Source organism: Moschus berezovskii, chromosome 20 (assembly GCF_049115385.1).
Source record: "Moschus berezovskii isolate FMDL1 chromosome 20, NW_MosBer_1.0, whole genome shotgun sequence".
NCBI classification, from domain to species: Eukaryota; Metazoa; Chordata; class Mammalia; order Artiodactyla; family Moschidae; genus Moschus; species Moschus berezovskii.
Window position 1 is genome coordinate 49,418,360 of NC_142479.1, and position 21,879 is coordinate 49,440,238.

At 53.8% G+C, this 21,879-nt stretch overlaps 3 protein-coding genes across 8 annotated transcripts; 2 read left to right on the forward strand and 1 right to left on the reverse strand.

Moving 5' to 3' along the window:
• Positions 1-454: 454 nt before the first annotated feature.
• Positions 455-6,342, forward strand: PHOSPHO1 (phosphoethanolamine/phosphocholine phosphatase 1). Of its 4 annotated transcripts, none has more exons than XM_055407614.2 (4): positions 455-718; positions 1,775-1,873; positions 3,659-3,769; positions 5,522-6,342. In XM_055407614.2, the coding sequence occupies exons 3-4, from the start codon at positions 3,725-3,727 to the stop codon at positions 6,278-6,280; spliced, it is 804 nt and encodes a 267-aa protein (XP_055263589.2). In that variant the 5' UTR covers positions 455-718; positions 1,775-1,873; positions 3,659-3,724; the 3' UTR covers positions 6,281-6,342. The 4 variants fall into 4 exon arrangements, with proteins under 4 accessions (XP_055263589.2, XP_088685118.1, XP_088685119.1 ...); XM_088828992.1 differs by having other exon boundaries at positions 455-697; XM_088828993.1 differs by having other exon boundaries at positions 455-585.
• A 1,137-nt stretch (positions 6,343-7,479) lies between these two features.
• ABI3 (ABI family member 3) lies at positions 7,480-16,675 on the reverse strand. Of its 2 annotated transcripts, none has more exons than XM_088828991.1 (8): positions 16,358-16,675; positions 12,176-12,343; positions 11,025-11,201; positions 9,500-9,585; positions 9,214-9,309; positions 8,923-9,053; positions 8,250-8,387; positions 7,480-7,944 (listed from the first exon to the last, which is right to left on the reverse strand). In XM_088828991.1, the coding sequence occupies exons 1-8, from the start codon at positions 16,472-16,474 to the stop codon at positions 7,781-7,783; spliced, it is 1,077 nt and encodes a 358-aa protein (XP_088685117.1). In that variant the 5' UTR covers positions 16,475-16,675; the 3' UTR covers positions 7,480-7,780. The 2 variants fall into 2 exon arrangements, with proteins under 2 accessions (XP_088685117.1, XP_055263584.2); XM_055407609.2 differs by having other exon boundaries at positions 8,923-9,056.
• GNGT2 (G protein subunit gamma transducin 2) lies at positions 15,927-21,265 on the forward strand. 2 transcript variants are annotated; one of them, XM_088828996.1, is made up of 3 exons: positions 15,927-16,054; positions 19,003-19,108; positions 19,548-21,265. In XM_088828996.1, the coding sequence occupies exons 2-3, from the start codon at positions 19,025-19,027 to the stop codon at positions 19,671-19,673; spliced, it is 210 nt and encodes a 69-aa protein (XP_088685122.1). In that variant the 5' UTR covers positions 15,927-16,054; positions 19,003-19,024; the 3' UTR covers positions 19,674-21,265. The 2 variants fall into 2 exon arrangements, with proteins under 2 accessions (XP_088685122.1, XP_088685120.1); XM_088828994.1 differs by lacking the exon at positions 15,927-16,054 and adding an exon at positions 16,933-17,317.
• Positions 21,266-21,879: the final 614 nt, after the last annotated feature.

The window sequence follows — 21,879 nt, forward strand, 5'->3', positions numbered from 1 at the left end:
GAGCGCAGAACAGAATGAGGGCTGGAGGCGGCGGTGCATTTTTGCAAGTCCCGGGGATCAGAGCTCTGGAGGCGGGGGTGGAGAAAGTCCATTGCCCTGGCACCTCCAGGTGTGTGGGCGGGACTTACGCAGAGCCCAGCAGCCGCTCTAATGAGGGTGCCCCCTACCCACGCTCCTCTGAAGGGATGCGCTACATCTTCACCCTCCTACCCTTCCCGGCGGCGCCCAATCCCACCTTCGCTAGCGCTCCGGGAGCCTGTGGAGCAGCCGGGAGGCGTGGCCTACCGGCGGCCCGCCCCTTTGATGTGCTCCGCCGCCGCTGTGATTGGACAACCGCTTGTGACGTGCGGAGACTGCGGTGGGCTCCGGTGCTGCGGCAGCCGCAGCGCCAGCCGCGGCTCCGGCTCCGGCTCCGGCTCTCGGGTATTTAAAGGGGACGCGGCGGCGGCCCGGGGGGATGGGGGGCAAGTGGAGGGGACGGCCCAGACGCACATCATCCACGGCCCCTCCCGACTGGAGGGACTTGTGAGAGCCGAAGCCCAGAAATCCGGGGGTGGATAAGACACCGCATCCCCTCCAATTCCCGTAAGCACCCCTTGCTCCATCCTGAGCCCAAATACCTCAGCTAGCCCGTGTCCCCCTACTCTTCACACTCCAAACTCAACCGGGACAGACCTCTGCCGCCGCCGCTCCCCACGTGAGTCCTGGACTCGCCGAGGTAGGGGAAGGCTGGGGTCCCAGTGCGGGGTGGGGGCTGCGCTGGGTCTCAGAGCGCTCCTTCACGCGCGTGTCCGTGGGGGAGTCGCTGGAGCAGAGGAATGAGTTCCTCTCCTACCCAAGGGACTAGGCGTCCGGCTATCGCTCTATTTCCGACACAGACAAGGCGAAGGAATCCGTGCTCCCTTGCTCCCTGCCACCCACGAGTCCCCTGGGCTCCCGAACTGTCCCCCCTCCACCACCCCCCGCCGCCCCGCACTGGAGCGAAGCACCGGCCAGCTGGGGGTGTGCCAGAGTGCCTGCTTTCCAGCCACCTCTAAAAATATCTCTCCCCAGACTCCACCGGCAGCTGCCACCTCCTTGCCCACTGAAGATCCCCTCCTAGTTTGTCTACCCGGTCAGGGAAACACAGAGGTGACTCCTGGTCCTTTCTTTCTCACTGGCACCAGAGCTCCAGGACGTCAACCCAGCTGTCAGGACAACAAGCTCACAACCCAGGGGAGTCTCCAGGGCAATAGAGGCAGTTTTGGCTGCAATTTTCCCAAGAGGCAGAAGAGACCCTTGAGTTCTAGCTCTAATCCTGATTCTGATGCTGTGTGACCCAAGATGTTAGCTTGACCTCTCTGGGCTTTTGTTTTTCTTATTCACTGCTAGCGGTGAAGGAAGGGACCAAGGAAGAAACCATGGTGAAGTTGGGAGTGCTGTCTGGGGGAGGGGGAGAATTCCAGCTTAGTGGTGGAAAGTGATTTCTAGTGATTGATACTAGAAGACCTAGTCTTGAGCAGAGGACTTGTTACTGTAGTATTTCTGAGATCCTTGCCCCTGCCATATCCTTATCCTGCAGTTTCTTGTGAAACAGTGCCCTGTGGACTCCAAGCATCCATTAATGGGAATTTTCAAACTTTGTTATTCCCATGGATATAATGTAACAGCACTTGTGTAAAAAGGTGCAGGGATATGAGGGGCCAGTGTAGGGGTGGGGAAATGCTGGTTTTAGGTAGAACTAGAATATGGACTCCCTGCCAGCCCAATGAAACCCTTCTGTCCTCTGCTTTAGCCTGCTGGAAAAGCTCAGAGGTCCTGTCCCCCTTTCCTCTGAGGGACTCTATTTGGTGACCACAAGAGGATTCAGTCACTCAGGAGAAAGCTTCCAGAGGTGAGTGACCTCTCTGAATGTCCCAAGAGTCAGATTTCAGTGGGGCCTGGGGTGCCTCTGACTACTGTGGGGTAGGGGTGGGTGTTGCAGCATGGCCACCTCAATTTCGAGGGGAAGAAATCCACATTGTCTGGCTTTCTGCTCTGGGGACTAAAACAAACAAGGGCAACTCACCGACAATTTATCTAATTTCCCTGAATACTAGTATTAGATGAAAAGAACCTAACTTTTGCTGAGAAGTTTTGAACATGATTAAAAATAAGTAGACTATTCCACCAAATTAAAAAAAAAAAAAGAATCAAGGGCAAAGAAATGAAAGCTGGTCTCTGGGCTGGGTGATTCCTGGAGACCCTTTTATCTTCATATCTGCCTGGCACGTGTCTGTCCATGTTTGCTTTTACAAGGGGTGTGGCATCCTTTGACCTTTCCTCTTTGGACTCACCTGTCCCCTGGGGGACATGTGATATCAGCCAGGATTCTGGAAGGCTGAAAGTCCGTCTAGATGGGACCTGGGACAGCCCTCCCACCTCTAACCCCCCAAACGTGCCCTTCCTTTACCTCACATGCCTCCCTCCCCTTCTCTCCCATCTTTTTGACCTGTGTCTCCTCTCCCAATCCCTTCCCTCTTTCTGCCCACTGACCCATTCAGCTTTGTCCACAACTAGATTCCTAGACTACAAATTCTTAGAGAAAAGGCTGAAACCCACATTCCATGTGTAGCCAGGGAGTGGGGACAGATGGGGTACCTCAAGATGGAGGGACCCCTTCCTCTGACTGGTGCCCTGCTCCTGCGAAGTCCCAGTCTCTTTCTTGAGAAGCTGTTGCTTCTCCTTGCTGTCCTGGGATGGTCTGGGGAGAGTCACCTTGACAAAGTCAGAGGGGTACCCAGTGTCACCCACTCTCACCACCAGAGGGCAGCAGCCAGCCAGACCTTTGCTCCTTCCCCTGTCTAGTCTCCTGGCTCACAGAAGCGGTCCAGATGTGTCCCAGCTGCATCTAGTCTCTCATTTAAACCCAGGGTGGAGGGGAGCAACTGGGACCTGTAGGTTTGAAGCAGCATTGGTGAAGCCCCCATGAAGCCAAATCCTGTCCCCAAAGTTACATAGCAAAATCTGGCAGAAATTTCAACCTGACTCCTGGCGGACTGCCAGTCTCTAGAAGCACCAGGGAGTGAGACAGTCCTAGGTCACCTGTGGTACCCAGGGGTCCTAGTCCTCCAGCTGCAGTGGATGCCCAATCCTGGGCATCTGCCTCTTCCCTTTTGAGGACAGTGGACAGGCAAGGCTGTGGCCAGGTGTTCACGAACCAGGCTTTGCCCCATGGAAACATCGTAGCCTTGGGCAAGTTATTTAATCTCTGAGTCCTTTTCGTCTGCTGAATCCATGGAATTGTGATGAGCAAGGACAGAATATGATTGAAGCTGATTTGTAAACCATGATGTACCATACACAAGAAAGGGGCAATGAACATATAAAGAAAAAAACACTGGTCTCAGACTCTGAGATCTGGTTTTGAGATCTGTCTCTGCCATATATAGTGGGTGATGTTTGCACAAGTTGGTTACCCTTTCTAGGTCTTCAATAATATCTGTAACCTTTCCAGCATCATGAGGGATTGTTAAGAGGATGCCCAGCAAGGGCCTTGTGGTCCTTAGCTTATTTGATGGGCTGTTTCTACTGAGTGGTTCCTGGGGCTCAGGAGAGGGGATAGGATCAGGTGGATGTTAGTGGTGGAAACAAAGCCACCTGACCGGGCACCCTCACACGGACCTTGTATGGTTGTCAGGAGCTCTGGACCAACGGCTGGAGGCCAACAATCCCTACAGGTGGTGCTCAGGGTGATGTGCTGACAATGAGCGGGTGTTTTCCAGTTGCTGGCCTCCGATGCCTGTCTAGGGTAAGTGGGTCCCTCCAGGGGTCTCTTAGGATGAGGGCTCAGCTCCATGTTCCCATCATGGGGTGGGAGGAGCCCTATCCAGCCTCTTTTAAGCCTGCCCTCACCTCTGTTGCACCTCCACTAATCCCTGGAAGCTTCCATCCCAAGCGTGGGGCCCTGATGCTTTATATCCTCAACTCCAGGAATCCTGGGCCATCAGATAGATGTTGGTGAGACCAGAGAGTAACTGTAGGCATGAAGTTGAAGGGACAGACAATTCTGTTAGGGAGGCAGACAGCCAGGTTCAAATCCCAACTCAGAAGTTAGGAGCCTTGGACTTCCTTTTTACAGGATGTGCCAGGCCATAAACATCACAGGAATATTGGAAAGGGAGTTAGGAAGAAACCAGAAAGAGGAGTGGTTTTGTCTCAGCTAATTGGGGTGGAAGGTTGAGAGGGAGAAAGACAAACGGTTTACCCTGAAGCTGTGCAGTGTGCTTGCTGTCACTCTGTGGCGGGGGCAAGCTGCAGAGGGCTTCTGCTCTCCACATGCTTGCCTTCATGCCCTCACCCTTGCGTGTTGCCCCGCATCCTCTCCCTGATCCCCCATTAACATGACCAGCCAAGGTCTTGACGTCCTGGAGCTCCCCACTCCCACTCTTCCTATCCCTTCTGCCCTGTGCTCCCCTAGCATGAGGTGCTCCCAGCCCTCTTCTTCCCCACGCCTTCCTCATCCCCTCCACCCCAACCATGCCCCCATTGCCTCTCCTTCCGCCTTCTCAGCCACTGCTGCTCTCTTTCCTCTTCCTTACCTATCTCCCAGGTATGTCGTGGCCTGGTGCGGGAGGCTCCTACTTCCCCAAGTCCCACTGCTTCTCCTGCTGCCCACTTGCTTCGGACTCTGGCAGAAACCCCATCCGCTGACAAGTTCCTCCCAGGGAATTGGCAAGTGATTAGTGATGAGCTGTCAGCACAGGGCCCTAAAACTCCCCAGAGAAGTTGTGTGCCATTCTTGGACCCCTGCCCAGTGCCACCTGGCTGGAAGCAGCTCACAGAGTCTGCCTGGATTTCGGGTGGTCAATCCACCTACCTGATTCCTCCAAGAGCTAAAATCCAGTTCTCTGGCCAATGCAGAAGCCCAGGCACCTCACTCTTCAAGTCTGGCACTGATTGCCCACATGCCTTGGGTAGTGCCAACAAGTCTTCCCTGGCTTCTACTGTCCACCACAGTCCTACAAGCCATCAGCTCTACATGGCTGAAAAGTGAAATGACGAATCTGCTCCAGTTGAATGAATGAATGAATAGTTTCCCTTGACTATGTTAGGGAAGAGGAGTGGAGAGTCCCTCCCACCTTCCTGTGTCCATCACCAACAAGGGGTCACTGGAAGTCTCTAGAATGATCTGGTCCAGAAATCTTCCCAACGGAGTGACCCCTTGGAAGCTACTTTCCCACTCTCCTGAACCTCGGTTAAGCCCTCATGGCCCCAGATGAGAGTAGAAGAAAAGTGCCAAAGCAGCCCTTCAGGGTTCAAGAGGATGGTCCCCTGAGCCCAGAGCAATTAACACAGAAGTGCAAGAGGGTGGACAGGGAAGGCAGGGGTGGGGACGCCGGCGTTGCTTAACCAGCTTAACCAGCCTTGGGTCCTCCTCAGGTCTTCGACGTGCCAGCGTCTCTGGCCGTGGCCCGCTAACCTGCCTCTCCCGGGCCGGCTCCTGCCGCGCCCCCTCTCGCTTGCTCCCTCCTCCTCCTGCTCCTCTCTCCCCTGCTCCCAGGACGGCGGGATGGCTGCGCAGGGCTCGCCGCGCTACCTCCTGACCTTCGACTTTGATGAGACTATCGTGGACGAAAACAGCGACGACTCGATCGTGCGCGCGGCACCGGGCCAGCGGCTCCCGGAGAGCCTGCGTGCCACCTACCGCGAGGGCTTCTACAACGAGTACATGCAGCGCGTCTTCCAGTACCTGGGCGACCAGGGCGTGCGGCCGCGAGACCTGCGCGCCGTCTACGAGTCCATCCCGCTGTCGCCCGGCATGGGCGAACTGCTGCAGTTTGTGGCCAAGCAGGTTTCCTGCTTTGAGGTTATTCTCATCTCAGACGCCAACACCTTTGGCGTGGAGAGCGCGCTGCGCGCCGCCGGCCACCAAGGCCTGTTCCGCCGCATCTTCAGCAACCCTTCCGGGCCCGACGCTCGTGGGCTACTGGCGCTGCGGCCCTTCCACTCACACAGCTGCGCGCGCTGCCCCGCCAACATGTGCAAGCACAAGGTGCTCAGCGACTACCTGCGCGAGCGGGCCCACGACGGCGTGCACTTCGAGCGCCTTTTCTACGTGGGCGACGGCGCCAACGACTTCTGTCCCATGGGGCTGCTGGCCGGTGGCGATGTGGCCTTCCCTCGCCGCGGCTACCCCATGCACCGCCTTATCCAGGAGGCACAGAAGGCTGAGCCCAGCTCCTTCCGCGCCAGCGTGGTACCCTGGGAAAATGCCACCGAAGTGCGCCTCCATCTGCAACAGGTGCTGAAGACGTGCTGAGGACGCGGCCTGCAGGGGGCGCCCGGCGGGATGGGGGCCAGGGAAAGACAAACCTAGTTTTATTATTCGCTTTCCCTTTCGTTTTGGTGGGTCCCTCCGGGAATTTCCGGAATCCGGAGCTCGTCCATTTGGGGGCTGGAGGAGAGAGTTCGGAGCTGTCCCCATCTATGCAGTTAACCCAGCTTGGCTGTCTCCCCCAGTTCCACTGCAAGCGAATTCTGGAGTTTGGCCCCACCAGGGTGGGGCGCAGACCCAAGCAGGCAGCAGTGTTTTCCAAAAACCTTGCCCCTTCCCAACTGGGAGGAAGGGGTTGCCTTTCAGGGTAGAGAAGGAACATCTCCCACTGTGTTGCATTAACTGTTGCCTTGGGCCGCATGACTTCCTTCCCCTAGATTTCTGTCAGGGGGACCCAGGTCCTGAAATTTCAGCCCCGGACTCCCCGCGGAGAGATGGTGCTCTCCTCCGACGCCAGTCTCAGGCCTAGGTCTTGCTTTACCTTCTGTGACCCTACACTACACTCCCGCCTTCCCCCACGCACGCGGTCAGCGTTCCCACAGGAAGAAATGCCAGAGGGAGCAGTCGCCTCCTGGTGGTGGAATGAGGTAGCACACTGTCCAGGGCTCGGGTCCAGCCAGCCAGGGACCTCAGAGAACGCGACGACGTCTCCTCCTCGCACCCCAGCCTCTTCTATGCAGCAAGAAACCAGGGACTTAACCAAAGTCGCCCCGCCGGCTGGACCCTCTGAACCCCTCCCCTCCCCTATGGAACAGAAAGCCATGATGTTTTAAAGCAGAGCCAGTGAAACCCAATCCCTTCCTCTTTCGGTGTTTCAGAGCTATAAAGGAGGTAAAGGGGCAGAGGTGAGTGAGATCTCTCGCGCCGCAGTCTGAGGGATGAGGGTGAGATGATCTCTCAGAAAGCCCCACTTAAGTGAGGGAGCTGGAGACCCCACTCTTGGAGGAGTGTCCAGTTTGGGGAACCAAGACGGGAATTCATAAAGTAAGGAACAGGCAAAAGAGCAAGGTGCAACCTGTCTTCACAGAGTGGCACAAGGGTCTCATGGAGAGGGCTCAAGCAGGGAGGAGACGGGAGATATTCCTGCTTAGGGCAGGCAAAGGGACTCAATCAGTGGGAGCCTATTAACTGGGTTACCTTTCAGTCTTTCGGCACACCCCGTTCCCCACCCTGCAGGGCAATCATCAAGAGGTCACCAGTTTTATTCCAAGTTGGCACTTGCAGCTGGAGACCCTATCTTGCATGGTCCAAGGGTCTCCTGTGGATAAGATCACCAAACACCTTGGCTTCCAGTTCTTTCCTGTCTCTAACAGGCTTCTGGGTACCTCTCCCAGGACCCCCTCCCACTGCAATGGGGGGAAGGGACAGACAGTTAACGGCCCAGAGGTGTGCAAGCCTGGTCCAGTCTTGAGTGAAGCTGGCTTTGGTGTGGGACTCAGGCTCACTCAAGGCAGTGCTTGAATCAGCATCGCAGAGACCAGGCTGTCAGCTGATGGGCTCCACATAGTTCCCAGGGAAGAATCCAGACCCCTCAGAGCAGACACCCTCACACCATCCATCAGAGTAGCGGCGGGTGATGCAGATAACTGTGCCCTCAGAGAAGGAGAGCTCGTTGTCCTTCTGGCGGGTGTATGGGTACAGTGTCACCACTGGAGGGAGAGAGGGGAGGGTGCCGTGAGATGTGCCTCCTGCTGCACCCTGGGATGCTGGGGCCCACACCCTGAACTCTAGAGAGCACCATGGGGACTGGGGCAGGAGATGCCTTCTACCAAGCCCTGGGCTCCTTCCCAGCTGAGCTAATACTCAACATCAGGCCAGCTGCTTTTCTGTGTGGGTGTGTGGGGAATAACAGGGTCACACTTTTGCAAATGGAAGGGAGGATGGCTCTGGGCTAGAAGACTGGGGGGAACCTGACCCCACGATCTGTTGCCTTTCAGTCCCAGAACTCAAGTACCTTTCTCCAAGTATGCGTCAGGGACCCAGCTGGGCTCTTCAGACCCAAAGCCTGGTGGGGGTGGAGGTGGCAGCTCCAGATCATCTACATCCAGGGGTGGAGGAGGGGGCAGGTCGAGGGGCATGGGCAGCTCTGGGGCTGGGAGAGAAGCAGAAAGGCTGCAAGTGTGACACAGGCACCCCCATCCACTCCAAGAAACTTCACTGTTGGAGAGCAGGGCCCCAGGATCTACCCATTCGATGTACTCTGCCTGCAGCCCTTGTTCATCCTGCTCCTCCCACAGTGCCTCTAGCAGGTGGTAGGTGCTCAGTAAACACAGCAATGTTTTACAGTGTAGGGTGATCAGACTCTGCCACTTGGCTGGGCAAGCCTTGAACAAGTCACTTAATTTTACTTCACAGGCTCAGTTTCTTCATCTGTTGAATGGGAGTGTGAAAGATCCTAAGCGGTCAAATTTAAGCAAGAAAATGGATGAGAAGCTTTGACTTGGTAAAAAGCAAGGGCTGAATTATGTAAGCTTGCTTCCTCTGTTTTCTTCCTGTCAGTCCTACCATGGACAAAGTATTCACAGACATAGGCCCGGTTGGATCCAACTGGGGTGAGGTGGGAAGTATCGAGAGGTGAGAAGACAACCCCAAAAGTTGAGATAGGAGGAGGAGGCGGGGCTCCTTACCCGGTGAGGGCAGAGACAGTTTCTCCAACGAAGGGGGTAGCAGGAAGAAGTCAGGGGCAGCAGGGGGTGGGGGTGGGGGTGGGGGGGCTGCCTGCCCCTTGGTCATGGAGACCCCACCGACACCTTCGGCGCTGCTGAAGAGCAGAAAGAAAGGGGCTTTGCTAGGTTGGGGGACAACTTCCTAACTCAGTGCCGAAGCTGACCCCGCCCCTTCAATCACAAGTTCCGCCCTTGTCCGCAGTCTTAATCCACCTTCACGACCACCCGCAACCTAAAACCTGTGGGGCTCACCCGGCTGAGGCCAGTGAGGAGGCAGAGGAGGCGGCGCAGAGTCTGCCGTCGGGCGCCACGGGGGGCTGCACCGGTTCGGGGATCCGGGCCGCTCTCCTGGGGTGGGGAGATAGGAGGGGTGACGTCGAGGGAGAAGGCGTCATGCGAGCAGGGGTTGGTTCGGGGAGAAGAGGCAGTTGGAGGAGGAAGTTTGGCTCCTGGCTTGAATGGGCGGGTGGTGGGGAGTAGTTTCTGGTTGGGGGGAGTGAGAAGAGGGGGGCAGGTTAGGATTGTGGGGAGATCTCACCCTAGGGTGGCGGAGGCGGGAGTAGCAGGCGCCTTGATGCTCTTTCGAGACAAGGTCCCGGTCCGCGACAGCTGCGTGCTCAGATCCTGCGGGGGGGAGCAGGGGGCGGGGGCTGACACCCACAGGGGCCTGCAACAGCCCCCCTCCATCCCAGAGAGGAAATGGAGGAGGGGCAGACGAGAACTGGGAGAGTGGGGAGGAGGGAGAGCAGGTTCCGGCTTCCACTTCCCAGCCTGCTCTCCCACCCCACCCCTCTCAGTCTTGCTCTTGGCAGCCCGGGGCCTTAAATCTGCCATAGGCTCAGGCAGAAACAGGGTCTGAAAGCCACTTCCTCTTGCAGGGCCTCAGCGGCTGAGCCCCGCTCTCGCCCAAAGCCTCTGAGCACTCAGCTTTGTGGGCCTGAACTCTGAGAAACCCCAACTCCAGCCCGCGGCTGAGGAGGTAGGGGTTGAGGTAGAGACCTCCACCTGTCATTTTCGCGGGCCTGAGAAGCTGGCTTTGGGGTTCAGGGCAGAGAGGAGCAGAATGTACAGTGTACAGGTGACAGACAAGCCGTGAACTCGTGAGCAAGAGCGCACTTCAGCTGGTGATGGAGAATAGGCACATGAGGAATGATGTCCTCTGATACCCTCCGCTAGGGATAAGCCAAAAGGGACTTGAACTCAGGCAGAAAGAATTTAGGCTGGATAAAAGGAAGAACTTACTGGTAAGAGGGCCTGGCGACTGAAGGAGGGAGTGTGCTTTCTGTTTTGGAGGGAGATGCTGTGTTAAGGAAATCAAGGGGCCATTTAGATACAGGAGAGCAGCCAATCTAATCTGGAATGTTGAAGGGTGGGGACAAGGAATGGATAAAATGGGATTAAGGGTGTGTCCCCTCCACCTCACAGAAAGCAGTGGGCTGTGAAGAAAATGCCAGTCTTTACCATGTCCTCATTTGAGTGCCTCCATCCCCCGCCCAACAGCAACTCTGGGGGACTGTTCAGCCCAATGACCTCAAACCTCCAGACAGAGGAAGTTGCTGTTCTCACGTGGCTGGGGAACCATTCTCATGCACCCTGACATCTTCCCTCTCTGCTCTTCCCCTTCACACACACACCCATCCTGTACCCACAAGTGTGTGTGTGTGAGCCCAGATGGCATTCTCAGCAGGTCGTGTGATAAGGGTAAAGGTCAGTTATTAAGAGAAAGGTCATGATGAATTTTGCAGGAAGAAGATAGGCCCCCTCTCCTATAAGGGGGCCCCATGGGGAGCAGCAGAGCCACTTAGGGTGATGGCTTCAGGGAGTGAGGAAGGACAGGGGCTGCAGGGTGGGACACGAACATGGTCCTGGAAGAGAACTGAGGATCTAGAGAGAAGGGAGCCATGAGGCAGAAGAGGGTGGGGGGACTTCCCTGGTGGTCCAGTGGTTAGGGCTCTGCGCTTCCACTGCATGGGACATGGACTGCGGAAAAAATCCCCATGAGATGTGGCCTTAAAAAAACAGAGGGTGTGCTATGGAGAAAGAGGAGGGGCCCCTGTCTCTACCTTGATCCCATGGCCAATGTCATCCAGGCAACTGAAGTTGAGGGGTCTCCTGTAGTAGGGCGTGAGGTGAGGCAGGCTCTCAGGGGCAATGATTTTCTGGCCAGGAGGCAGCCGCTGGACAGTGGCTAAGGTGCCGATCTCCCTTCGGGCCACTTTTTCCATATGCATGTTCACCATCTGTGGGACAGTGTTGGAGGTGACCGCTCTTTCCCTTAAGACTTTGGAGAGGGGGAGAGGCCATGGGAGGCAGCAAGGTGCAGAGAAAGAGTGAGTTTTGTCCCTAAGGTCACATGGCATTTGGGTAAAGAGTTGCCAGGAGAGGATGGAGCCACTTTGGAGCAACTTCTGGTGGGAGAGAACAAGAGTTATTATTAGCTGAGCAGGAACCAGAGGAAAAGAGAAAACACAGTATCCTTAAGGGGTGCTGGGAAGAGACTGGGCCAGCTTGGGAGCAGAGGGAGATAATGTGGAGGTGGCTAAGAATTGTGGCTGAACCATCTCTCCCTCTTGGGGGACAATATAAGCGAATCAGCTTCCTCTTGGAATGTTCTCTGGAGAAACCTACGTCTCTGAGAGGGTGGGAACTTCAGTCTGCTGGGGTGAGAGAAAAAGACAAGCTCACACTGAACGTGCGAGTGATGCACAGGCCAGGCTGATGTGTAGCTCCGTGCGTGTGGTTTATGGGGTAATTCCTCGGCCAAGGATTCAGGAAGGAAGGAGGAGGGTGTATATGCGAGATGGGGTGGGGCACTGTGTGGTGGTAGCAGTGCTTCCAGGGCTGAGAATGACCTTGCCAAGCAAGCAGTCTGACTTTGGGATATTTATAAAGTCACCGCCTGTGTTTAGATGAAAACAGTGTCCGTTTGCTGCTTTTCTGTGCTATGTAGCCACTGTGATGGGGAGAGCCTGCTTTCTATCATGTAGGAAGGAATTCAGAAAGAGTTCTGCCATCAGGGAGTTCCTGGTCCGAAGGGGCAGCAAGGCCCACCCCTGAGACACAAGGAAGCGCAAAAAGCTTGGCAAGTGCCAACTTTCTGGGATAGAGTGGGTGTTTGGATGTAGAGGAAGGCAGGAAAGAACTTTTGCTGCAGATGTTCGGGTGGGGTGTAAGAGTTAGGGGCTGAGGCGAGCAGCCTTTCCCCAGCTCTCACCTGGCCCAGTGTGCTCACGCGGGCTTCCACCTGCCGCAGGGCAGCTGCCTGAAGATCCAGCATACGCAGGGTGTGTCCAGCCAGATTGCCCACCTGGTAGGCCACGCTGGCCAGGGCCTGGGTGGTGAAAGCCATGGTCTCCTCCAGTGCTTTTCGCTTGTCTGTGGCCTGAAATACACACAGCCCTGGCATGTTCCACTGGGTCCTTGGCTGTGGGCTGGGATGGGATAGGGTATGAAGAAGTTGGGGTCTGAGTTGGGAGAAAGCGGTTACCATCAGATGTTTGAGGAGGTTTCTGTAAGAACGACGCGGTAAGAAGGACTCAAGGGGTATAAGGAAAATGAATCTGCAGCCCTGTGGACTGGGTCCAAGGGGAGGTAAAGACACCCTTCTCAGATACTCACACTGAGGATTAGCCCTCCCTCCCTCCTGAAGACATTTTTTTTTGGAGGGGGAGTGGTAAATGGCGAACAGTAGAAAGGAAAGAGGAAGTCAACACTGGCTGGAAGAGATATTATTGGACTTGAAAACCAAACAACCAACCTCAGGCCCTCATTCCAGACCTTCTAACCAGAATCCCCTGGGCATGCGGCCAGTGAATCTGTACTTTTAAAAGCTCCTTAGGTGACTTCTGAGCTCCTGGCTTAGCTCTGGTCTGCAAGGTGGTGTTTGGGAACCAATAATTTGGTCCATTTTATAGATAAGAAACTGAAGCCCAGAAGGGGTAGAATAAAGCAATGTCTAACTGTAGCCTATATAGTGAAAATGTTAGCTGCCTAGTTGTGTCCAACTCTTTGTGACCCCATGGACTGTAGCCCACCAGGAGTGGGTTGCCATTCCCTTCTCCAAGGGATCTTCCTGACCTAGGGATCAAACCCAGGCCTCCCGCATTGCTGGCAGATTCTTTACTGTCCGAGCCACCAGGGAAGTTTAGCGTGTATAACTGGGGCCTATACAGGGTCCCACAAGGCTGGCTCCTGTTTTTCTCCTCACCTTCATCCCCTTCCTCTCTCCCTCTCACTCATGGTCCTCCAGCCACATTGGCTATTGGGTCTCAGCTCCTGATTAAGCTGAGATTGCTTGTACCTCTACTTCAGGTCTTCAGAGACACTTGCCTTCACCACCCGAAGATCTCCCCTAGCCCAGCTCTGTATTGACTCTGAATTAGATTTACTATTTTCTTCATAGCACTTAGTACCATCTGAAATTTTTTTTATCTATGTACTTTATTATCTATCCCCCCATACACACACATACACATCCACACACACTAGAATGTAAGCCCTAAGAGGGAAGGGAGCTCATCTGTTTTATTCTGTATCCTGTCCTGGAATAGTTAGTGTCCAATATACAGATGAAATTTGATGAATATGCATTTGTGAATTAATCAGTGGGTTGAATGCAAACCCAAACGCTTGCTGGCCATCTTCCTACTGCCTGCCAGGCATTGTGCCCGGTGCTGGCCAGTGCCACACTTCCAGACAGTGGTGGTGGGGTGGACAGGGAGTGTCTGAAGACAAGAGGGTTTGCTTCTCTAGTCATTTGTTTCCCCAGGCAGCTTCCTCATCTCAGGCTGGGACACGAGGGTAGGGGCCAATCCAGGCCAAGTCTGGGGAGAGACCAGCAGACTAATCAGTAAGGCTGCACCCTGAGATCTCCTTGTTAAGGGCCTTCGGTTGTTTCTCAGGGTCCGTAGTGGAGAACAGACCTAGAACCTATCTAAGCAGGGTGCTCAGAGAGACCTGGGAGCATCTAGTGTAGCCCAAATGAAACTTGAACCAAAGGGTGGACCCAGAACCTTCTCCCCTCAGGTGCTTCTCCATGCCTTTCTGTTCCAAAGAGGCTAAGAACTGATTATTTGCATCCAATTTACATCTCATCAGCATACAGAACTGAGTGCTTTGAAAAGGCAAAGAGATCAACCCAGAAAGAATAACAGGTCTAATTCTAGTTCAAGACTGTCCTTTAGTAGATGAGGAAATGAAGGCCCAGAATGGAGCAGTGACTACTCTGTATTAGCTGGCATCTCTTGTACTCACCCCTCCCTGGACTGGCATGTGGAATTCATCACTGTATTTTTCCTGTGAGTCCAAACAGGAAACATGTCTGCTTGGGCCCAGCTCTGGGCGGACAGAGCCTAGATGCCTACCGACCCCTGGCTTTGGTCTTAACCCAAAGTCAGGTCTAGAGAATCAAAGGTCTGGGATCCATCTTCATGGCTGACTGCTTATTCATCATGCAAATTACCCTGTCTACAAACTCAATGGACCCTGACAGAGAACTCTGCAGTTGACCCCAGCCTGTCCTCCCCCATTCCCCAAGGGTTTCCTGACACCTGCTTGAGATGGAGGGGGCGGTGTCGACGGTCGTGGGAACCAGGTCTTATTTAAGACCAGTTTTGAGAAGTCATCCAAATCCTTCCTAGGCATTTGCTCCTCAGAAAATCCTCAGAGAAGTCAGGAAAGGTAACTGGTTCTGTGGTCTATTAGTGTTCTGCGTGAAGGAAGCTGAAATCCAAGGATTCTGACCTGGGTCAGGGCTTCTGATTCCCTGAGCGGTTTTGCAAGGGCTGCTTCACCTCACTAGAATTAACTTTGAATATCTATATTTGTCTTTCATCCATCTGATGAAAGATGATGATGATGGTAACAGCTGCCATTTATCCTGCCCTTCTTAAGGGAGAAACACGGGGCTAAATGTGCTAATACATTATTACGTTTAACCCATGTGACCACTGTGATAAAAGGTATAAGAATCACAAGGGAAACTTGCCCCATGTCCCGGAGCTGGAAATTGGACTCAGGTCTTTCTGACCTCAAATTCTGTGTGCACACCATGTGTGCAAATGAGAACCCATCCAGAAGTGCTTTGAGATGTGCAGAAGTTATTGAAGGAATGGGAAGGAGAGCCTCCATCCTAGTCCTTAGGAGGAGCTTGCCTTCCACTGCTGGGGGAATGCAGCTAGTTCACAAGCCACATTCCAGCTCAGTTTCAGTGCCCACAGTCACTCAAGATCTACAGCGGGAGTAGCATTTGCAACTAGAGGTTTGGGGGGCAATGCTCTGGAGTCAAAGTTGCTTGTTCAAATCCGGGTTCTACCATTAGCTTGGAGACCCTGGGAACGTAAGTTAACCTTTCTGAAGCTCAGCCTCCTGGTTGTGAAGTGGGAGTGGTCCTCACCTCGCAGACTGGGTTGAGGAATGAAGGGGGCAGTGAAGGCAGTTCAGGTGCAAAGCACTTTTATCTGCTGTTACCATTCTCTTTCTTTAATCTGCCATTTTCTCATAAGCGTTTTCTCCTTTTATTTTTATTTTTTTTCAACACTCACTCCTACGGAGCCGGGAGGTCCCAGTGCAAATAAACTGTCTTAAAATCATACAGCGCGTCAGGGAGGGAAAGGCAGAGAGGAGAGGGTTCAGCTTCAGAAGTCGGGAAGGCTAGGCTGATGCCCAGCTCTGCCATTGCCAGACGATGTGAACTTGGACAAGTCACCTTGCCTCCCTGCACCGCTGTCCCTTCATCTATGAAACAGGAATAATGACACTGTCTCACGAGGCCGTGACAAAGGCTGTCCTCTTCTGTCATCCAAGCAGCTACTCTCTGTCCTTGGACAACCCCACAGTTTAGAAAACTGTTCTGAAATGCCACTCTCCTTGCATTTCGCTGGTAGTCTGCTGCATGCAGTCACATTGTCCATCCCCCTGCCTCTGAGTCAAACTCCATCTCTTTAACCCAACATAGTGTGACATCTCTCAGCTCTCCCTCAGATATCAGGGACAGAGTTTTCTCTTGTTCATCTCAAGTTCGAGACAATGTTTGGGAAGTTCTTCTGAAGTCTCACCTAGAGCCAGCATGAACATGGAATGATGGCACCAACAGGTACGTGAGGACAAGTCTTTAGGCCTCTGGATCTGAGTGGGAGGTTCGGAAGGAGAGGAGCCTGGGGTGAGGCCTATAGCAGGACGGGGTAGCACTGCCTTCCCTGGGCATCTCTGAGGCTCTGGGAAAGAGGAGTACAGGAGGGCCTGGGAGCACGAGTCAGCATGAGAATTTAAGGGTCTGGGATGAAGCCGACCTGGAGTGGGAGGATAGCTCAGCCAACGCCCAGGCCAAGCACCTGTCAGGATGGGCTCTGGGCCCCTGGAGGGGCTGGGGCGCCAGGGCTGCACCCGCTCTGCTTACCTGCACGTAGTTGTCCTCACAGTAGTCTGCGACTCGCAGCAGGGAGCTGTGGTTGCCCCTCAGGGCCTCCCGGCCCGTGGGGATCTCGAACTCCTGCAGTTGCTGTAGCTCCGCCATGGCCCCTGGCCTCTGCCCGGCTCCCCGGGGAGCCTGCCGGTTTTGCACCTCACTCTGCCCTTGATTGGTCGCTCTGCCTTTCCTCCCTCTCGCTGCTTTTGGTTTCCTCTGCGTGAGAGACCCAAACCTGCTAGCGAGGGGCAGGCATGCTCATGCGGGGACAAGAGGAAGTTAGTCCCCTCTGCCTGGGCCTGTGCCACTCTGTCCCCTGCCCACAGGAAGGGAGAAAAAGGGGGGCCCCTTTGGGGGCCCAGCCCCCCAATCCCTCCTAGCAGAGGAAGCCAAGGTCGGGGCGGCTGTGATTGCTCCCTGGGCCTGGAGAGGAAGCTGCGGCGGGGGCTGGGGTGGGAGACAGGAGGAAGGGGGCTGGTCTGCTCTGGGAGGTGGAGATGGATTTTCCACTCATGGAAGGGGAGGAAAGGGCAGAGGGTGGGGGCTTCCTTGGGAAGCTCGGGATGAGTCACCAAGAGACAGGGGACTGGAGGGTGGAGAGGATATGGAGACGGGTCATGCTGGGGGCCCATAGGGTGGTGCCGCAACAATGGAAAAAAGCCGATGCGGCAGCCAGAGGAACCAGGCAGGACACCGAGAAGATACAACCAGAGGTCCCCTGAGAAGTGTTATCAAGTCTCCGAAGGGTTACCTGCAACGAAGATCTGGTGTGCGGACATGCTCTGTGCCTGGTGGAGGCCGGACAAGATGAAACTGACCAGGTGGAGTGTAAGGGACTCAGATTAGACAACAGGAAGGACTTGGCTTTGAGAAGCACCAGGTTTAAATTCCAGATTGACACGTCAGTCATAGGAAGCAGCAGTGGCCAGAGCACCGAGCCCGCTTCAGGAGGTATGTGCTCCATTTCCTGAATTCACAAGAGACTCAGACTGGATGATGTCCGGGGTCCTGCCCTGGTCTCAAACTCTTAGAGCTCAGAGCTGTCCGTGGGACTTGATTCCTGGAGTAAGGGAAGTTAGGAGGGACTCTGGACCTCCTCGCTGCCCCTCTTACTGGGGAGTCTGTCATTCTAAAGTCAGGTGAAAAAAAAGAAACCCTCACTGACCACGTTGGTCCCTTAATATCTGCTCCTTGAGAGGGTCCCTTGTCACTGGACAGGCGTCAGGTTGAGCAGAAGCTCAGTGACTGTTCAATGACATAGCCCTTGGGTGGTCCTGGGAGAAGACCAAGAGAGAGATCAGGATGTGACTCTGTGCTCAGGGACTGCTGAGGAAGACACGTATGCCGGGCTCGGAGGGAGGCATGGGGACAAAGAAGCATGGACGTAGGTGTTGGCAGTGGCCGTGGCCCCTAGCTGATGGGCATAGCATCCTGAGTACATTTTCATGGAACGAGTGAATGAAATTTGAGCTCGGAGAACCTTGTAAGGTGAAATGGTGGGGCTTGAGTGAAGGACACAAAGGCTTCTCGAGGAGGGAAGTTAGGAGGTGGTGTAGGACTAGCCTCATTGGAAATAGCCTCAGAGCAGGCTCAGACGTAAGGGAGGAGAGGGCTTGGGAGAGAAGACTGGGGAAAGGGAGCAGGCAGGGCTGGAGGGTAAGATTGGGGAAATGGGCTCTAAGCCAGAGGGGTCACTATAGGAGAGGGGCTGATTGCGGGGGGTGGGGCAGGTTGCCTGCAGTGGTGGTAGTCTGGAAGCCTCAAGCTGCTGGATGGGCTTAGAACCTTGAGCCTATGATCAGCTTAGGCATCAGAGATTTGGGCTTCCAGACCATCTGCTTTGTCTAAAGACTTTCAGCTGATGAGGACCTAGGAGGCTCAAACTTCTTCCTCTGGGTCTTGAAGTGCACGCTCTTTCTTGGCAGGTGAGAGGGGCTGAGGTTACACTGGACTGGGACATAGTCTTAGAATTATTGAGGTTAGGAACCAAGCCAGGCCTTCCTGATAACCCTGTGGTAGTGATAATGACGATAAACATATTGTGTTTATTATATGCCAGGCAGTGTGTTAAAATATTTTACAGACATTATTTTCTTAATCCTCACAATAATCATATAAGGTAGGTACCATTATTATACCATTTTGCAGATGGGGAAACGAAGGTTGAAGGAGGATGAGCAACAGCTTGGAAGTTGCCAAGTCACAATCAGAATTGGAGTCTGGCAGACTCCAGAGCCTTTCTCTTAATCACTAGGGTAGTCTTTCTTCTGACAGGACCTGTATTTTCCTGAAAACTACCTAATGACCTACCTGTGTTGTTAGGTGCAACAATAACTTTGCTTCCCAAATCTGTCTCACTGAAAGAAACTGCTCTTCTCTCCCTTCTTCACACTCTGATCCCCATTTTCTCCATAGACAGATCTTATCTAAGGGCAAAGACTGTGTGCGCCTCCCCCATCCTCTCCTCCTGAGCCTGGCTCACAATAGGGTAGGGGCAGGGGCTGCAGTGAATCCATGGTGAGCGATGAGAATATGTGGTGAGCAGGGATGAGGTTAGAAGCAGAGGTATGGAGAGTACAGAGAAGGAGCTGGGGGTGACCAGGGGATTTAAAGTCCTGGCTGTGGATGCTTTCCAGGGCCTGGTCTCTCCAGGACAGGATGGCCCAGGAGCTCAGCGAGAAGGAGCTGTTAAAGATGGAGGTAGAGCAGCTAAAGAAGGAAGTGAAGAACCCAAGAGCTCTGGTGAGCCTCCTCTTTCGCTCCCTGCTACCTCCTCTCTGTCCCTTTCTGGTCCTCGTGGAGACGGGACGCAAAGGAAGGTGTGATGAACAGCAGGGTGGTGGGGCCTTTCCAGGGCAGCAGAAAGGGCAAAAGGTGCCTCTGGAATGGGCTGGGAGGCGGGGTGTGATCCCACAAAGGTGCACAGGAGATACCCCCAGAGCCTGGAGGGCTTGGTGTGGCCAATTTGGTCCCTGGACTGCGCCTGGCCAAATATCCCTCACGGTAAGAGTCAGGCTTTCAGGTTCTGGTCAAGGAACTCATGCCCCTCTCACATCTGCCTGTGCCTCTCATCTCTCTCCTCTCCGGCCTCTATCCCCACCCTGCCCAGAAGCAGGGACTGAGCAAATCATGAATCCTAAGCAACAGAAAAGGGCTAGAACCACACTCTGCTTTCTCCCAGATTTCCAAAACAGGAAAGGAAATCAAGGATTATGTGGAGGCTGAAGCAGGAAACGACCCTCTTCTTAAAGGCATCCCTGAGGACAAGAATCCCTTCAAGGAAAAAGGCGGTTGTGTGATAAGCTGATGGTGCTGGAGCCCCTCACCCTGAATGCCTGCCCTCCTCAGCCCTCTCCCCACCAGAACCAAGTACCCTGGGATGTGCAGGGAAGCAGTGGATGTTCACTCTCTTAGTCACAGGACGAGTAGAGGCCCGGCTGCACTCATTGTGAACCCATTCCCCAGTTCCACTGTGAACTCTTCTCTCCCATTACCTCCATCACCTGCTGGGTCACTGCTGACCCCACCCGGAAGCGCTCCCAGGAAAGCCTCCCTGGCTCAGGACGCAATTCCCTGAGAGCCCGGACAGTCCTTGGGAAATAGTTACTCCTCCTTAAAACTCCTCCTATTTCCCCCTCCACTGTCTGCCTAGGAACCAGCATTTCCATCCAGAGCTTCTGGGCTGAAAATTGGAGTTGCGGGGGGCATCCTTTGCCCCCACCTCATGTCTGGTTCTGTGGAACTCCCAGTCATTTAGATAACCTGAGATGGCCTGGTGACACAAAGAGCTTGTAAAGTCATGATGTCATGATTTATTGAATATTACTGAGTGTCTGTTCCACGTTGGGCTAGGATAGAAGAGCAAGCAAAATTCAAGTGGCTCTTATTGTCATGGAATCTAGCAGAGAAGACACGAAATAGAGTTACAATTAAATCAGTAAGTGCTACAGTGGCAAAGGGGGAGTTGAGGCTGGTGTAGGAACACACAGCAGAGGGACATTCAGGGCAATGAACAAGGTCAAGGTGAACTGTTGCAGACAGTTGGGAGGGGAGGGTGAGGACAAAGCCAGCCAGCTGGAGCTGAAGATGAAGTCAAGTCTAAAGGACTTTGCTGTGAGCTCAGGTAAGAACTTTCTTTTTTATTCTCATTGCAACAGAGAGCTGACGAAGGTATTTAAGCAGCAGAAGGCCAGACTTTGATTAGCATAAGGGAGGCTGGATCCTGCTTAGGGCTGAAAGACTAATTCCTAGGCCTTGTTAGCAAGAAGATTACTGTCTAAAGAAGCCACAGACAGACATTCATGATACAACGTGTTCAGTGCAATGTCAGAGAAGTCTGTGTGGAGTATGAGGGGGACATAGAAAGACTACAGAATCCAGCTGAGTGGCTGCATTGCATCCCTGGAGAGAGTGAGATAGATGGGCCCCAGGCTGAACAGTTTGTCCCCTGTGGACAGGAATTCCATAATAGCAGAAGCTCCATAAATGCAGGATGATAGAGGAGGCTGGGCCCTGCCCAGATAGGAGATAAAAGACCACATATTCCTCATTCTTGAAATTAAGGAGACCTCCCAGCCTACACATGCATAGAAAGGCTCCTTGGAGGTCGGAAGAGAGGGGACATCACCTCATAGTAAGTGATGCAACTACCCATAGGCCTCTTCACTAAAATCTACCTTGGCTAAAAGATGCCCATACACACATGGGAGAATGCTGAAATATACCAAATACAGACTCAGAACCAGGCAAAGCAATATGACCGACGAAAGGAAACCCGGAAGAAATGCCTCATAAATGATTGAAACTACCACAGTGGTGTGACTCTCTCTCCGAGCCCACCATGTATCTGTTCACATGTACTATAGTCTTTTTCCCTCCTAATAAACACTGTTTCACTACTTTCCATCTCTATGTGGAAATTCATTGCTACACAGCTGATGGGCCAGGGCCTTATCACTGGCCACTGATTCTGGTGGTCTAGTGGCCAGGATTTAGTGCTCTCACTGCCACCGCCTGACCTCAGTCTCTGGCTGGGAGCTGAAACCCTGCTTCAGGTCGCTGTAGGCCAAGGCCACCTGAGATCGAGAAGACAGGAAAGGCCTCAAAAAGGAGGTGATGTTTACAGCTGAGTCCTACAGGATTAAGTTGTAAATGGGTGATATAAATCTGGCTGAAGGGACAGTATTAACAGAAGAAAAGATCAAAGGTTTGAATGCAAACATTCATCAGGTCAGAGTTGTTGGAATGTCAAGGGAAAGGCCTAGATATTTAGGATCTGCTGCTAGAGAGGTGGAGTTGCAGGTGATCAGAGGGTCTTGTTTGTGATACTGAACCACCATTTCTGCTGGGAGTGAATTGGTAATGTTTGCATTTAGAAGGGTTTTGACAAGGCTTTTGACAAGATTGAAAGGGGAAAGAGCGGAATCAGAGTGGAATTAAGGAGATGACTGTGAGCTGGTTAAGGAGAAGTGGGTTAGGGCAGAGGCTGTCTAGAGGGGAGGGGGGGGTGAAGG

Coding starts and splice junctions, on each gene's coding strand:
- PHOSPHO1 (XM_055407613.2), top strand. CDS start 3,725: ATGAGCGGGTGTTTTCCAGTTGCTGGCCTCCGATGCCTGTCTAGG. Junction 3,770..4,570: donor GCCTCCGATGCCTGTCTAGG/GTAAGTGGGTCC, acceptor CCTATCTCCCAG/GTATGTCGTGGCCTGGTGCG. Junction 4,693..5,400: donor AAGTTCCTCCCAGGGAATTG/GCAAGTGATTAG, acceptor GGTCCTCCTCAG/GTCTTCGACGTGCCAGCGTC.
- ABI3 (XM_055407609.2), bottom strand. CDS start 16,474: ATGGCGGAGCTACAGCAACTGCAGGAGTTCGAGATCCCCACGGGCCGG. Junction 11,202..12,175: donor GCGTGAGCACACTGGGCCAG/GTGAGAGCTGGG, acceptor ACTGTCCCACAG/ATGGTGAACATGCATATGGA. Junction 8,388..8,922: donor ACTGTCTCTGCCCTCACCGG/GTAAGGAGCCCC, acceptor CTTCTCTCCCAG/CCCCAGAGCTGCCCATGCCC.
- GNGT2 (XM_088828996.1), top strand. CDS start 19,025: ATGGCCCAGGAGCTCAGCGAGAAGGAGCTGTTAAAGATGGAGGTAGAG. Junction 19,109..19,547: donor TGAAGAACCCAAGAGCTCTG/GTGAGCCTCCTC, acceptor GCTTTCTCCCAG/ATTTCCAAAACAGGAAAGGA.